Here is a 17,693-nt window from a genome sequence, read left to right on the forward strand (position 1 = left end):
GGGTAGCAGAGTTATTAACTGTGGCAGAGCAGGTATTTTTTTTCCCAATTAAGGAAAGCAAATGGCGAAGCCAGGAGTAAAACGTAGCTGGGTGCGTATGATTTTTACAGGTTGCAGACGCAGCCGACACGTGTCCACCGGCATTAGGACGGACAGAGGCAGGACAAATAGAATTATTTTCCGTTTTTTTGCACCAAAAGGCAGCACTGCGTATATTCTATGAACATGAGAAGTTTAATAACTGTGCTGTTTTCCTGCTAATGTGTCACAGAACGTGAGGGTAGCAGAGTTATTAACTGTGGCAGAGCAGGTATTTTTTTTCCCAATTAAGGAAAGCAAATGGCGAAGCCAGGAGTAAAACGTAGCTGGGTGCGTATGATTTTTACAGGTTGCAGACGCAGCCGACACGTGTCCACCGCCCTTAGGACGGACAGAGGCCGGACAAATAGAATTATTTTCCGTTTTTTTGCACCAAAAGGCAGCACTGCGTATATTCTATGAACATGAGAAGTTTAATAACTGTGCTGTTTTCCTGCTAATGTGTCACAGAACGTGAGGGTAGCAGAGTTATTAACTGTGGCAGAGCAGGTATTTTTTTTCCCAATTAAGGAAAGCAAATGGCGAAGCCAGGAGTAAAACGTAGCTGGGTGCGTATGATTTTTACAGGTTGCAGACGCAGCCGACACGTGTCCACCGGCGTTAGGACGGACAGAGGCAGGACAAATAGAATTATTTTCCGTTTTTTTGCACCAAAAGGCAGCACTGCGTATATTCTATGAACATGAGAAGTTTAATAACTGTGCTGTTTTCCTGCTAATGTGTCACAGAACGTGAGGGTAGCAGAGTTATTAACTGTGGCAGAGCAGGTATTTTTTTCCCAATTAAGGAAAGCAAATGGCGAAGCCAGGAGTAAAACGTAGCTGGGTGCGTATGATTTTTACAGGTTGCAGACGCAGCCGACACGTGTCCACCGGCGTTAGGACGGACAGAGGCAGGACAAATAGAATTATTTTCCGTTTTTTCGCACCAAAAGGCAGCACTGCGTATATTCTATGAACATGAGAAGTTTAATAACTGTGCTGTTTTCCTGCTAATGTGTCACAGAACGTGAGGGTAGCAGAGTTATTAACTGTGGCAGAGCAGGTATTTTTTTTCCCAATTAAGGAAAGCAAATGGCGAAGCCAGGAGTAAAACGTAGCTGGGTGCGTATGATTTTTACAGGTTGCAGACGCAGCCGACACGTGTCCACCGGCGTTAGGACGGACAGAGGCAGGACAAATAGAATTATTTTCACTTGTTTTACAAACAAAAGGCAGCACTGCGTATATTCTATGAATAATAACTGTGTTGTGGCCCTGCCTATACAATTCTTTCCCTGCAGTATCAATGGAGGGTGGAATGCTCTGCAGAGGCGATTTTGAGAAGCCAAAAAAAAATGCAGCACAGCTAACAGCAGCCTGGACAGTACTGCACACGGATAAATATGGCCCTAGAAAGGACCGTTGAGGTTCTTGAAGGCTACACTCACTCCTAACACTCTCCCTGCCTATGCAGCACTTCTGTCCCTAATGCCAGGTGCAACGCTCTGCAGAGCCGATTTTGAGAAAAAAAAAAGTGGCACTGCTAACAGCAGCCAACACACAGCTATCAGTGGCCCTAATAAGGACCTTTGGGGGGTCTTGAAGCCTACACTAACTACCAATTCTTTCCCTACAGCAGCTCCGGTACAAACAGCACTGTCCCTCATCTAACTCACCAGGCATCTGAGCCGAACCGCGGGAGGGGCCGACTTTTATGTTCGGGTGACACCTGATCTTCCCAGCCACTCACAGCAGGGGGGTGGTATAGGGCTTGAACGTCACAGGGGGAAGTTGTAATGCCTTCCCTGTCTTTCAATTGGCCAGAAAAGCGCGCTAATGTCTCAGGGAAGGAAGTGAAAGTAACCAGAACACCGCATGGTGTTCGTTACGAATAACGAACATCCCGAACACCCTAATATTCGCACGAATATCAAGCTCGGAAGAACATGTTCGCTCATCTCTAATAATGACCCTTACTAACAGAGGGGAAGTTCTGTAACGTCCTTGAGAACTCTCTCATAAGAGGATTTTTTTTGTATCTCACTCAAAACCCTCTGGAGATACTTCTCATAGTTAGGACCAAAACTTCGAGTCTTTATGATACAAAGAATCGAAATGTTGTAACCAACCCCCCTCGGTTATAATTGTGAAGAAACTTTCACACAAGTTGCAGAAACGAAACCCACTGATGGTGTTTGGAATATACAACACCAACAATCAGGGAGAGACCAACTAGCAACCGGAAATAATCCATTTCCACGTATCCGGCTGGTTAATTTATTATCTTGTTCCCACCTTCCTACCATCATTACTAATAGGTGGGACAAGAAATTTAGTGGTCTCAAGGTTTCCACATGGCATAACGCATATACACAACAACTGCGTTATTGGGCATTTACCTTCAGCAACTGTTTATTGTGTGTTTTGATGGTTTTACACCACGTCCTTTACTTTGTTTCATGTGTCGTGCCCCTACGTGTTATATTTTAATATTTGTCTAATAAAATTAATATTTTTATTCTAAAGTCACCACTGTGATAGGGCTTTTTAGTAACTTTTGGAGACTTCCCGTCTGACTGCCTCCTCTGTGAAAAAAAGAAATGTTACTAGGGTCTGCCTATACCTTTTCTACTGAATGGTTTGAGGGGTTCACCTATACTCTTGCTACGGAAATGTTACAGGGGTTCGCCTATACTCTTGCTACAGAAATGTTACTGGGGTCCACCTATGCAGTTTCTACTGAATGGTTTGAGGGGTTCACCTATACTTTTGCTACAGAAATGTTACTGTTGTCTGCCTGTACTCTTGGTACAGAAATGTTACAGGTGTCTGACTATACCTTTGCTATAGAAATGTTACTGGGGTCTGCCTAAACATTTTCTACTGAATGGTTTGAGGGGTTCGCCTTTACTCTTGCTACAGAAATGTTACAGGGGTTCGCTTATACTTTTGCTACAGAAATGTTACTGGGGTCCGCCTATGCTCTTGCTATAGAAATATTACTAGGTTCCGCCTATGCAGTTTCTACTGAATGGTTTGAGGGGTTCGCCTATACTTTTGCTACAGAAATGTTACAGGGGTCCGCCTATACTCTTGGTACAGAAACATGGCTTGATGATAAGTGTGATTGGGCTGCGAATTTACAGGGGTACAATCTCTTTAGAAGAGACCAAAGGAACCAGAAAGGGGGAGGGGTATATCTGTACGTTAAATCGTACTTAAATCCGAGACTACGGGAAGACATAGGAGTAGGAGAAGAACAGGTGGAGTCTCTGTGGGTAGAAATAAAGAGGTTTTCTATAGACCTCCAAAAGTAGCAGAAGAAACAGAAAACTTACTATTAAGGCAGATAGAAAAGGTGTCAAACCACAATGAAGTAATTATCATGGGGGACTTTAATTATCCAGATATAATATGGGAAAACGAGACCTGCAAATCTCATAGGGGTGATAAATTCTTGAAAGTAATTAAAGATAATTACCTGAACCAACTTGTGCAGGAACCAACAAGAGAGAGAGCCATTCTGGACCTAGTACTAACTAACAAACCAGACCGAATAAAGGGGGTACAAGTTGAGGGGCACTTGGAGAACAGTGATCACAATATAATCAACTTCCAGCTGGCATTCAATAAGAAGCCTTATCAGGGAGCGACAAACAAACTACACTTTGGTAAAGCAAAATTTGAACAGTTTAGAACTACTATTGGTAACATTAAATGGGACAACGTCCTCAAAAATATCAGTACAGAGGACAAATGGGAAAAGTTTAAAAGGATCCTAATCACCTCATGTGAGTAGTTCATTCCCTTTAAAAATAAAAGAACTTCAAGTAAAAGGAAACCGTTGTGGCTTGACAAGACGGTAAAAGGGGCAATAAACGAAAAAAAAAGCGATCACACTACTAAAGCAAGAAGGCAGCGAAGAAGCACTAAAACCATGCAGGTAAAAAAACAAAATATGCAAAGAAAAGATAAAAATTGCCAAGGAGGAGGCAGAAAGACTGATCGCCAAAGAGAGCAAAAACAACCCGAAACTATTTTTCAGCTATATTAACAGCAAGTGGATTTGCACCGAGAGCACTGGCCCTTTAACAAATAATGTAGGGGAAATCATTGAAGATGATGGAGGGAAGGCACTATATCTAATATTTTTAGACACTATCAATACCGGTGTTGTACCATTGGATCGGCGCATTGCCAATGTGGTTCCAATTTACAAAAAGGGGACCAAAAGTGAGCCTGGTAACTACAGGCCAGTAAGTCTCACTTCAGTAACGGGAAAAATTTTCGAGGGGATTCTGAGAGACGCCATCGATGAGTACCTCAAGGAGAACAAGGGAATAACTCCTCATCAGCATGGATTCATGAACAGTCGCTCATGTCAGACAAATCTGATCAATTTCTACGATGAAGTAAGCTCTAGGCTGGACCTGGGAGAATCTATTGATCTCGTATATCTGGACTTCGCTAAAGCATTTGACACCGTGCGACATAATAGGCTAATATACAAAATGAGACAGCTCGAATTGCATGAAAATGTGTGTAATTGGGTAAAGAATTGGCTCAAAGACAGAAAGCAGAGGGTGGTAATAAATGGTTCATACTCTGATTGGGCCACAGTCGCTAGTGGGGTGCCACAGGGTTCAGTATTAGGCCCCATTTTGTTCAATATATTTATCAACGATCTGATAGAGGGGCTGCACACCAAAATATCAATATTTGCAGATGACACAAAATTATACAATATATATAATGCAACGGAGGACAAGGTACGGCTACAAACGGACCTAGATAAGCTGGGGGCTTGGGCAGGAAAATGGCAAATGAAGTTCAATGTTGATAAATGTAAGGTTATGCACATGGGCAGCAAAAACGGATGTTGCCTATATACACTAAATGGGGTACCGCTAGGGAAAAGTAATATGGAAAAAGACCTGGGGGTACTAGTGGATTGTAGACTAAACTGGAGTAACCAATGCCAGTCAGCTGCTGCAAAGGAAAATAAAGTCTTGGGGTGCATTACAAGAGGTATAGGGGCCAAGGACGAGAACATTATCCTTCCATTATATAAGGCACTTGTCAGGCCCCACATGGAATACTGTGCACAGTTCTGGTCACCGGTGCTCAGGAAAGATGTTACAGTATTGGAGGGGGTTCAAAGAAGAGCGACTAAACTAATACATGGAATGACGGGACTGGAATACTGAGAGACGCTATCCAAATTGGGATTATTTACTCTAGAAAAAAGAAGGTTAAGGGGTGACCAAATAACTATGTATAAATACATGAGGAGACAATACAAGGATCTCTCCCAGGATCTGTTTATACCCAGGACTACAACGGTAACAAGAGGGCATCCGCTACGTTTAGAGGAAAGCAGATTTCATCACCAACATAGAAAAGGGTTCTTTACGGTAAGAGCAGTTAGACTCTCTGCCTGAGGAAGTAGTGATGGCAAAATCCATAGAGGACTTTAACCCCTTAACGACCAATGACGTATAGGTACGTCATGGAGCGTCGGGGTATGTATGAAGAGAGGTTGCGTGGCAACCTCTCTTCATACAGTGCGGGCGTCAGCTGTCTATAACAGCTGACACCCGCGGGCAATAGCCGCGAGCGGCCGCGCGGCCGCTGGCGGCTATTAACCATTTAAATGCCACTGTCAATTCTGACAGCGGCATTTAAATCCCCCGAACGATGTTCGGGGGTCCCGCACGGCCCCCCCGCTGTGAGATCGGGAGAGCCGTGCAGGTGACATGGCAGCCGGGGGCCTAATGAAAGGCCCCAGGGCTGCCTTAACAGACTGCCTATGAGGCCATCCCAGTGGGGTGGCTTCATAGGCTGCCTGTCAAAAAGCAGTATGACGTAATGCTATAGCATTGCGTCATACTGCAGGAGCGATCAAAGCATCTCATATTAAAGTCCCCCAGGGGGACTTCAAAGCAATGTAAAAAAAAGAATCAATAAAGTTTTTTTTAATTGAAAAAAAAAAAAAGTTGCAAAAGTTTAAATCACCCCCCTTTTGCCATATCTATTATTAAAAAATCTAAATAATAAATTAAAAATATGTATTTAGTATCGCCACATCCGTAAAAGTCCGAACTATCAAAGTAGCACATTATTTTTCCCGCACGGTGAAAGTCGTCTGAAAAAAAAAATAAAGAACGCCAGAAATACACTTTTTTAGTTACCTTGTCTCCCAGAAAAAACGCAATAAAAAGCGATCAAAAAGTCGTATGTATTCCAAATTGGTACTATCAGAAACTACAGAACATCCCACAAAAAAATGAGACCTTGCTGATCTATGTCGACGGAAAAATTAAAAAGTTATTGCGCGCACAAAATGACGGCAGAAAATAATTGGAAAAAATAAAAGAGGAGTTTAGTAAAAAAAAAACCTATACAAGTTTGGTATCGTAGTAATCGTACCGACCCATAGAAAAAAGTTATCATGTCATTTTTTTTGCTGTTTGTGCGTCGTAGAAACAAGACGCACTAAAAGATGGCGAAATGTCGTTTTTTTTTTCATTTTACTCCACTTAGAATTTTTTAAAAGTTTTTCAGTACATTATATGGTACTTTAAATAGCACCATTGAAAAATACAACTCGTCCCGCAAAAAACAAGCCCTCATACAGCGACGTCGATGGATAAATAAAGGAGTTACGATTTTTTTAAAGGGGGGAGGAAAAAACGGAAATGGAAAAAGAAAAAAGGCCGCGTCATTAAGGGGTTAAAAGGGGACATGATGTCTATCTGGAGAGGAAGGATATTAGAGGTTATAAATCTAAGGTTAATTGTTAATCTGGGTATACAGGCAGGTAGGAACTATTAGGGGTTGATCCAAACATCAGTCTGATTGCCATTAGGGAGTCGGGAAGGAATTTTTTCCCCAAAAGGGTTAATTGGCTCCTGCCTCTTGGCGTTTTTTGCCTTCCTCTGGATCAACAACACAGGAGGATAGACAGGCTGGACTAGATGGACATTGTCTTCATTCGGCCATACAAACTATGTTACTATGTATACTCTTGCTATAGAAATGTTACTGGGGTACACCTATGCAGTTTCTACTGAATGGTTTGAGGAGCTCGCCTATACTTTTGCTACAAAAATGTTACAGGGGTCTGCCTATACTTTTGCTACAGAAATGTTACTGGGGTCCGCCTATACTCTTGCTACAGAAATGTTACTGGGTCTGCATATACCTTTGCTACAGAAATGTTACTGGGGTCCGCCTACACTCTTTCTACAGATATGTTATTGGGGTCCGCCTATACTCTTGGTTCAAAAATGTTACTGGGGTCCGCCAATACTTTTGCTATAGAAATGATACTGGGGTCCGCCTATACTCTTTCTACAGAAATGGTACTTGGTCTGCCTATACCTTTGCTACAGAAATGTTACTGGGGTTCGCCTATACTCTTGCTACAGAAATGTTACTGGGTCTGCATATACCTTTGCTACAGAAATGTTACTGGGGTCCGCCTATGCTCTTGCTATAGAAATGTTACTGGGGTCCACATATGCAATTTCTACTGAATGGTTTGAGGGGTTCGCCTATACCTTTGCTACAGAAATGTTACTGGCGTCTCACTATACTCTTGGTTCAAAAATCTTACTAGGGGTTTGCCTATACTTTTGCTACAGAAATGTTACTGGGGTCCGCCTACACTCTTGGTACAGAAATGTTACTGGGGCCTGCCTATACCCTTGCTACGGAAATTTTACAGGGGTTCACCTATACTCTTGCTATGGAAATGTTACAGGGGTTCGCCTATACATTTGCTACAGAAATGTTACTGGGGTCCGCCTATGCTCTTGCTATAGAAATGTTACTGGGGTCCGCATATGTAGTTTCTACTGAATGGTTTGAGGGGTTCGCCTATACTTTTGCTACAGAAATGTTACTGGGGTCCGCCTATACTCTTGGTACAGAAATGTTACTGGGGTCCGCCTATACTGCTGCTACAGAAATGTTACTGGGGTCCGCCTATACTCTTGCTACAGAAATGTTACTGGGGTCTGCCTATACTCTTGCTATAGAAATGTTACTGGGGTCCGCCTATGCAGTTTCTACTGAATGGTTTGATGGGTTTGCCTATACTTTTGCTACAGAAATGTTACTGGGGTCCGCCTACACTCTTGGTACAGAAATGTTACTGGGGCCTGCCTATACACTTGCTACGGAAATGTTACAGGGGTTCACCTATACTCTTGCTATGGAAATGTTACAGGGGTTCGCCTATAGATTTGCTACAGAAATGTTACTGGGGTCCACCTATGCTCCTGCTATAGAAATGTTACTGGGGTCCGCATATGCAGTTTCTACTGAATGGTTTGAGGGGTTCGCCTATACTTTTGCTACAGAAATGTTACTGGGGTCCGCCTATACTCTTGGTACAGAAATGTTACTGGGGTCCGCCTATACTGCTGCTACAGAAATGTTACTGGGGTCCGCCTATACTCTTGCTACAGAAATGTTACTGGGGTCTGCCTATACTCTTGCTATAGAAATGTTACTGGGGTCCGCCTATGCAGTTTCTACTGAATGGTTTCAGGAGTTCGCCTATACTTTTGCTACAGAAATGTTACAGGGGTCTGCCTATACTTTTGCTACAGAAATGTTACTTGGGTCCGCCTATGCTCCTGCTACAGAAATGTTACAGGAGTTCGCCTATACTTTTGCTACAGAAATTTTACTGGGGTCGGCCTATGCTCTTGCTATAGAAATGTTGCAGGGGTCCACCTATGCAGTTTCTACTGAATGGTTTGAGGGGTTCGCCTACACTTTTGCTACAAAAAAAAATGTTACTGGGGTGCACCTATACTCTTGGTACAGAAATGTTACTGGGTTCGACTATACTCTTGCTACAGAAATGTTACTGGGGTCTGCCTATAATGCTGCTACAGAAATGTTACATGGGTCTGCCTATACTTTTGCTACTGAAATGTTACTGGGGTCCGCCTATACTTTTACTACAGAAATGTTACTGGGGTCGGCCTATACTTTTGGTACAAAAATGTTACTGGGGTCTCCCTATACTTTTGCTACAGAAATGTTATTGAGGTCCGCCTATGCTCTTGCTACAGAAATGTTACAGGGGTCTGCCTATACTTTTGCTACAGAAATGTTACAGGGGTCTGCCTATACTCTTGCTATAGAAATGTTACTGTGGTCCGCCTATGCAGTTTCTACTGAATGGATTAAGGGGTTTGCCTATACTTTGGCTACAGAAATGTTACTGGGGTCTCACTATACTTTTGCTACAGAAATGTTAATGGGGTCTGCCTATAATGCTGCTACAGAAATGTTACATGGGTCTGCCTATACTTTTGCTACAGAAATGTTACTGGGGTCCGCCTGTACTTTTACTACAGAAATGTTACTGGGGTCGGCCTATACTTTTGGTACAGAAATGTTACAGGGGTCTCCCTATACTTTTGCTACAGAAATGTTACTGAGGTCCGCCTATACTTTTGCTACAGAAATGTTACAGGGGTCTGCCTATACTTTTGCTACAGAAATGTTACTTGGGTCCGCCTATGCTCCTGCTACGGAAATGTTACAGGAGTTCGCCTATACTTTTGCTACAGAAATTTTACTGGGGTCGGCCTATGCTCTTGCTATAGAAATGTTACAGGGGTCCGCCTATGCAGTTTCTACTGAATGGTTTGAGGGGTTCGCCTACACTTTTGCTACAAAAAAAAATGTTACTGGGGTCCACCTATACTCTTGGTACAGAAATGTTACTGGGTCCGACTATACTCTTGCTACAGAAATGTTACTGGGGTCTGCCTATAATGCTGCTACAGAAATGTTACATGGGTCTGCCTATACTTTTGCTACTGAAATGTTACTGGGGTCCGCCTATACTTTTACTACAGAAATGTTACATGGGTCTGCCTATACTTTTGGTACAAAAATGTTACTGGGGTCTCCCTATACTTTTGCTACAGAAATGTTACTGAGGTCCGCCTATGCTCTTGCTACAGAAATGTTACAGGGGTCTGCCTATACTTTTGCTACAGAAATGTTATTGGGGTCCGCCTATACTTTTGGTTCAAAAATGTTACTGGGTCCGCCTATACTCTTGCTACAGAAATGGTACTGGGTCTGCCTATAGCTTTGCTACAGAAATGTTACTGGGGTTCGCCTATACTCTTGCTACAGAAATGTTACTGGGTCTGCATATAGCTTTGCTACAGAAATGTTACTGGGGTCCGCCTATGCTCTTGCTATAGAAATGTTACTGGGGTCCACATATGCAGTTTCTACTGAATGGTTTGAGGCGTTCGCCTATACCTTTGCTACAGAAATGTTACTGGGGTCCGCCTATACTCTTGGTCCAAAAATGTTACTGGGATCCGCCTATACTCTTGCTACAGAAATGTTACAGGGGTCTGCCTATACTCTTACTATAGAAATGTTACTAGGGTCCGCCTATGCAGTTTCTACTGAATGGTTTGAGGAGTTTGCCTATACTTTTGCTACAGAAATGTTACAGGGGTCTGCCTATACTTTTGCTACAGAAATGTTACTTGGGTCCGCCTATGCTCTTGCTACGGAAATGTTACAGGAGTTCGCCTATACTTTTGCTACAGAAATTTTACTGGGGTCGGCCTATGTTCTTGCTATAGAAATGTTACTGGGGTCCGCATATGCAGTTTCTACTGATTGGATTGAGGGGTTTGCCTATACTTTTGCTACAGAAATGTTACTGGCGTCTCACTATACTCTTGCTACAGAAATGTTACTGGGGTCTGCCTATAATGCTGCTACAGAAATGTTACAGGGGTCTGCCTATAATGCTGCTACAGAAATGTTACAGGGGTCTGCCTATACTTTTGCTACTGAAATGTTACTGGGGTCCACCTATACTTTTACTACAGAACTGTTACTGGGGTCTCCCTATACTTTTGCTACAGAAATGTTACTGGGGTCCGCCTATGCTCTTGCTACAGAAATGTTACAGGGGTCTGCCTATACTTTTGCTACAGAAATGTTACAGGGGTCTGCCTATACTCTTGCTATAGAAATGTTACTGTGGTCCACCTATGCAGTTTCTACTGAATGGTTTGAGGGGTTTGCCTATACTTTTGCTACAGAAATGTTACTGGGGTCCGCCTACACTCTTGCTACAGAAATGTTACTTGGGTCCGCCTATGCTCTTGCTGCAGAAATGTTACAGGGGTCTGCATATACTTTTGCTACAGAAATGTTACAGGGGTCTGCCTATACTCTTGCTATAGAAATGTTACTGTGGTCCACCTATGCAGTTTCTACTGAATGGTTTGAGGAGTTTGCCTATACTTTTGCTACAGAAATGTTACAGGGGTCTGCCTATACTTTTGCTACAGAAATGTTACTTGGGTCCGCCTATGCTCTTGCTACGGAAATGTTACAGGGGTCTGCCTATAATGCTGCTACAGAAATGTTACAGGGGTCTGCCTATACTTTTGCTACTGAAATGTTACTGGGGTCCACCTATACTTTTACTACAGAACTGTTACTGGGGTCGGCCTATACTTTTGGTACAGAAATGTCACAGGGGTCTCCCTATACTTTTGCTACAGAAATGTTACTGGGGTCCGCCTATGCTCTTGCTACAGAAATGTTACAGGGGTCTGCATATACTTTTGCTACAGAAATGTTACAGTGGTCTGCCTATACTCTTGCTATAGAAATGTTACTGTGGTCCACCTATGCAGTTTCTACTGAATGGTTTGAGGGGTTTGCCTATACTTTTGCTACAGAAATGTTACTGGGGTCCGCCTACACTCTTGCTACAGATATGTTACAGGAGTCTGCTTTTACTTTTGCTACAGAAATTTTACTTTGTTCCGCCTATACTCTTGCTACAGAAATTTTACTGGTACTGCCACCGTGGGCTCCCCCTGGAGTCTTAAACCACACTGCATGTGAATGATAGATAATAAATGCAAGGCATTGGTTGGTTGTTGGCCAAGATACATGAGACCACTAACCACTTCACGGTTCCTTGCGTTTTAGGCACCCAAGGTGGAATGAGCACAGAATGAATTGTGTGGGGACACATAGATTTCCCATTGCTATGTAACGCGTGGCACCTTGGCTCAAACAAGGTGGAGGCTGGGACCAAGCCTGACCCTGGGCCCACTTACGTGCTTCTCACACAGAGTATTGCTGCATTGTGGAGATGTGTAGAAGTGCTGGCACCTGAGTCTCTTTTATGCCCACGTTTGAGGCTCCTGACAATTTTGTGATGGAGGTGGCACAGGATTGGAATGATGATCGTACACCAATTTATCATCCATTCTCAACAGCATTGTGCGCTATCTGCCACACTTTCAAAGAGGGTCGCTGCCTGGCCCTGCCAAGCCTTGGCAGTGTGTGCCTCTGGTTCCTCCTCATCCAGTATGCACTTATAAATAGACATGAATGTGGTGTGGCTATGAAGCCAGTGTGTAGCATGAGGGCAGCTGAAGGCTGCGCAGGGACACTTTTGTGTGCGCTGTGGATGCAGGGTCGTGCGGTGGGGTTGGGCAGCAATGTCAGCATGTAACCCAGGAGAAGAGGCAGGAAGTGATTGTCCTTGGTTGCAGGTAGTGTGGTGCTTGGCTAAGATGTGCCAGCGCATATGCCTTGCTAATGAGGGTTTGTCCAAAATAAATTGTTAGGGGGGTGACGGCAGACTCTTGCCCCCATTTTAGCTTAATAGTGGGACCTGGGAGCCTCGGATGCAGCCATGCATGCTGCCCCTGCCCTTCCCTATCCGTTTCTGTGGTGTTTCCATAACTTTCTGACATTTTCTGGTGTTTGACAAGTCATGACCTATGCAGAGCATCGGTCCAATACAAAAATGCTTGAGTTGCCCATTGACTTTACTTGAAACGACCTCTCGAGCATCGCAAAAGTTCGACTCGAGCAACGAGCACTCGAGCATTTTAGTGCTCGCTCATCTCTAATCCCTATATGTCACCGGGGCAAAAAACACAGCAAGAGAATTTTTTTTTTTCTTCAGCTACAACAGGCACACCATATAGGACACCACATAGGTAAAATCCCTGAAAAGTCTTTGGTCCTATTGGACCAAAACACCCTGGTCCTTTAGTGGTTAAACTGTAGATTTAAAGGTACTCTGTCAGGTGGATCATATACAGTCATACACAGATAGCTGCCAATCACTGATAGCTCCGCCCATTGGACTATTCAGCTCAGAATGTGCAGAGATATAAATGAATAAAATCCAAATAATACTGAATATTTCCCCATAAAACTACATATCAATGTGCTCGGCCCCTCCTGCTCTATAACATGATGCCTGCGGTTTGGACGATATGTTTGAGCTCACAGATTCCCTTTTAACCTCATCTATACTTGTTATGGAAACTAACTTTTATTCAAAGCTGTGTTTTCTTGCAGAGAGGAGCCATGACAATTTCTATTGGACGGGTTTCATGGATACCATTCAGTTTTGGTTTTGTTCTAGTCATTTTTCTAACATCGGTCTGGACTAGATATGAACTGCATGATAATCATTTTCTGAACAAGTCCCATAGAACCCCATGGAAATGGAACATAAATGTGTCTATAACTCAAGGTGCAGTATTTCCCCAATGGTCTTTCTCATCTTTGTATAATTTTATTAACTAGTGAGTGATTTTTACTATTGCACCATATAGAACAATGGAAAATCATTCTGAAAGGGATTGCTCAGGAATGGCATAAAATAGTCCCCATCCACTATCATGGAGCACATTAATGAAATAGAGAAAAAGAACACAAATGCTTCTGGAGTTGCCAGACATTTTTTGGAACATCCTTCAGCTCCTTAGAGTCATTCAGATTCTGCAGTATTGAAGCTGTAAAAAAAACCTTTAAGAGGAGGGGATTGGACAAAAGTTGTCCTCAGCAGAGAGGAGGGGATTGGAGAAAAGTTGTCCTCAGCAGAGAGGCATTCTGAATATTGAAGTTGGGAACTCGCTTACCAGTGGGTTTAAAGTTTAAAAATGATTTGCTATATATTAATTAAAGAGAAGGAAAGGAGAGGGAGGAGGAAGAAGGAGAAAAAAAAAAGGTTTGTTTGTTTTTTTTCTCATGTGGTTCTGGAAGTCGTTATCAAGTTTGTTAAAATGTGCACATATGATTTAAATGTATAGTGATTGGTCCGTAATTGTTTTTAAGCAGAAGTACCATGTCAGTCTGTTAGCTGTGATCAAGAGCTATGATAAAAAAAACTATGTCTATCGAAATGCGTCTGTGCGTTGGCATGGTATCACACTGTACCCAGCATTTGATAAGTTTATGGATTTTTTTTGTAATCAAAGAAGAAAAAAAGAAGCGTTTTTTAAGCAGCCGGCTTATCTCCTTTTGTTGTTAATTTTCCCAGACCCTAATTTCAAATCACTCTTCCTGATTAAATGATAACTAGACTTCTAAATGAGAACTTTGGAGTTTTCCTGTAAGACCTTAGGCCCCCTGTCACGCCGGCTGAAGCTTTCCATAGCGTTGCATGGAAAGTGCCGGCCCGTGCCCACGAGCAGAGAATCGCCAGTGGGTGGGAGCCCTTAATTGGAGTAAGTGGAATTATTGGCTAATTTAAGTTAGGTTATAGGAAAAGTAAATGATGATGATTGCATATTTGCTGATTGTGTATATTGATTTTGCAGATAGTTTCATAAGTAATGAGCTTTCACGGAAAATCCGAGTATTATGTTGGATTATGACAGCACCAGCTTACTTACAGTCTAGAACTATTCACACAAGGAACACATGGACGCGCCACTGCAATAAGACTTTATTCATGAGTTCCACTGAAAGTGAGACCTTCCCAACCATTGGATTAAATACAACAGAAGGCAGAGATCAACTCTACTGGAAGACGATACGAGCTTTCCAGTATATACACAAACATCACTTTGATGAAGCCGACTGGTTCTTAAAAGCAGATGATGACACCTATGTTGTGGTAGACAATTTACGATGGATGCTTTCCACCTATATGCCAGACCAGCCAATATACTTTGGGAAACGGTTTAAACCCTTTGTCAAGCAGGGATATATGAGTGGTGGAGCTGGTTATGTACTTAGCAAGGAATCCTTGAAACGCTTCATAGAAGGATTCAGCACTGGGGTTTGTACTCACAGATCCGCCGTTGAAGATTTGGAACTCGGTGATTGTATGCAGAAGATGGGAGTGATACCTGGTGATACAAGGGACAGTGAAAAAAGAGAAAGCTTCCATCCATTTACACCTGATCATCACATGACAGGACATTTCCCAGTGGGTTCTGTTTATAATAAATACTGCTTTTATCCTATAATAGAGGTAAGTTGAAAGTGGTGTAAAGTGTTGTATGACAGTTATAAGAGAGACATACAAAAGCTCATCGGTGTCCCTCACAGGTGTAATTAGCTCCCTCATTTGGTAGTCTGCTATCTGCATGATGAGAGGATGCAGCTATCTGCCCTCCTTAATCAGTAAGTAACAGCCATGTTCCGTGATTGTTTTTATATTTCCCCTTCTGTGACATACTTATATTAGTGTAGGGACTCACTACAAGCAAGGAACCTTGACGTGGTTAGTGAGCTGATGTATCTTGGCCAACATCCAACCAATGCCTTGCATTTATTATCTATTATTCACATGCAGTGTGGCTTTAAAACGCTGGGGAAGCCCAGGGTGGCAGTACCAATGTGGTTCACTTTTTGAGGTGCAGGGCAACCTGCCGAACTATTGTGGCGTTATTAATAGGTTGTTGGTCTGCATGGTGCACTGCATGTATCAGAAGGTCTGCCACTTTGTATCCACTCTATGTGGGAGTATACACCAAGCAGCCACCCCCTCTATATTAAGAGGCTGTGTGAATGGCTGTTTCATCGGTGTCCCTCACAGGTGTAATTAGATCCCTCATTTGGCAGTTTGTTACCTGCATGTTGAGGGGATGCAGCTATCTGCCCTCCTTAGACAGTAAGTATGTGGCCATTTTCTGTGATTGTTTTTGATATACAAAAGCAGTTTAGATAAGGAAGATATAATAAAATATATGTGTATATATATATACATATATATATATATATATATATATATATATATTTACGTAAGATTGTTTATTGCCAACTTATCCAATTTATTGATTAAAACCAGCATGTATACGCGTTTCGAGGCTGGTGAACCTCTTCCTTAGTACTTGCTGCAGATACACGTCTGGATGCTTGCAGAGAGGATCAAAAATTTTGCATGTGTGTATAAAGCAAATGCAATTTTTACCTTGGCCATCTCCACTAATAACCTAATGGATGACCAAGCGACTGTCAGCTCATATACCTACAGTCTATAATACAAATGTCCAAATCAATACTGGTTTTACAAATACATGAACAGGTCAACTTTCCACTTACATAATGAATGCCCAATCTATATGGACGCTATAGAGAGAAGTGAACTGCTTGTGATTATGACTGAAGAACTGATGGACATTGTCAGGACAGTGTCCGGGATATGGGGGTCCCTGAGATATCCCGCAACCCCTGTCCCTGCCTACTTGCCCCCCTGGGCTAACCCCCAGGGCGACAACTGGGCGGCGGTCCCTACCCTCACTAGGGAAGCGGGACCCGGGAAGACAAACAGACACTGAGACAAAACAACGGTAGAATGGTCAGACAATCCGGGTTGGCAACAAGAGGGTACGCAGTACGGAGGGGTCAGGCAAACGTAGTCAAGTCCAAAAGCAGGTGTCAGGAAAGCCGGGGTCACAAAGAGTAGTCAGGATAAACGCGGGTGCAGCTGGAGAACCAAACTAACACTGGCAAGGGCTGAAAGGAAAACACACATATTTAAATGCTGTCAGCGCTCCCGCCCCAGAAGCTGATTGGGGCGGGGAGCCTGACAGCAGCAGGGCTAATCAGGGAGGTGCTGGGGGCACGCCCCCAGTCTTGCTGCACAGACAGTTACTAGGGAAGCCAGCCTGGTAGTCAAGTGACTAGAAGCACCAGCTGCCTCCCTAGCAACCCGGCGGCGACCAGTCTTACAGCGGCCCGGGGATATCACAAGAACCGGGGCTCCCCTATGCCGCACTCCTGTAACCCGGGTGGCAGGACCGGTGGTGTGGGCACGGCGGCCCCGAGAGTTGCAGGTTCTGACAGTACCCCCCCTTCTACGGGGGGACACCGGACCCCCATGGCCAGGTGCGGGCTTAAGCGGGAAAGCCCTGTGGAATGACTGGACTAGGCGTGGAGCATGAACGTCCCTGGCAGGGACCCACGTCCTATCCTCAGGGCCAAATCCTCTCCAGTGGACCAGGTACTGCAGCACACCTCTAACCCGTCGGGCATCAACAAGCCTTTCTACTTCATACTCCAGTTCCCCCTGTACCAGAGAAGGAGGGGGCGGGTTCTGGGTGGGTAGAACTGGAGTCACATACTTCTTAAGCAAGCTTTTGTGAAAAACCTTGTGGACCTTCCAGGAGTCAGGAAGTGCCAACTTATATGACACCGGGTTGATAACCTGCGAAACAGTAAATGGGCCAATGAACCGAGGAGCAAGTTTCAGGGAGGGAACCTTAAGTCTCAGATTCTTGGATGACAATAAAACTTGCTCCCCGACCACAAAAGGTGCAGAGATAGTACATCTTT

The 17,693-nt window shown here is 43.5% G+C and overlaps 1 protein-coding gene across 3 annotated transcripts in view; it reads left to right on the forward strand.

The window, feature by feature from the left end:
- LOC136585593 (glycoprotein-N-acetylgalactosamine 3-beta-galactosyltransferase 1-A-like) overlaps positions 1 to 17,693 on the forward strand; it is a 75,232-nt gene that overhangs the window by 49,862 nt on the left and 7,677 nt on the right. For 2 of the 3 annotated variants that reach the window (XM_066584401.1, XM_066584402.1), the window contains exons 2-3: positions 13,482 to 13,659; positions 14,729 to 15,387. In XM_066584401.1, the coding sequence (XP_066440498.1) occupies positions 13,482 to 13,659; positions 14,729 to 15,387 (837 nt within the window). Of the gene's footprint in view, positions 1 to 13,481; positions 13,660 to 14,556; positions 14,636 to 14,728; positions 15,388 to 17,693 lie in introns of those variants that run through there. The other variant, XM_066584403.1, reaches the window with a different exon arrangement.

Source organism: Eleutherodactylus coqui, chromosome 1 (genome assembly GCF_035609145.1).
Source record: "Eleutherodactylus coqui strain aEleCoq1 chromosome 1, aEleCoq1.hap1, whole genome shotgun sequence".
NCBI classification, from domain to species: domain Eukaryota; kingdom Metazoa; phylum Chordata; class Amphibia; order Anura; family Eleutherodactylidae; genus Eleutherodactylus; species Eleutherodactylus coqui.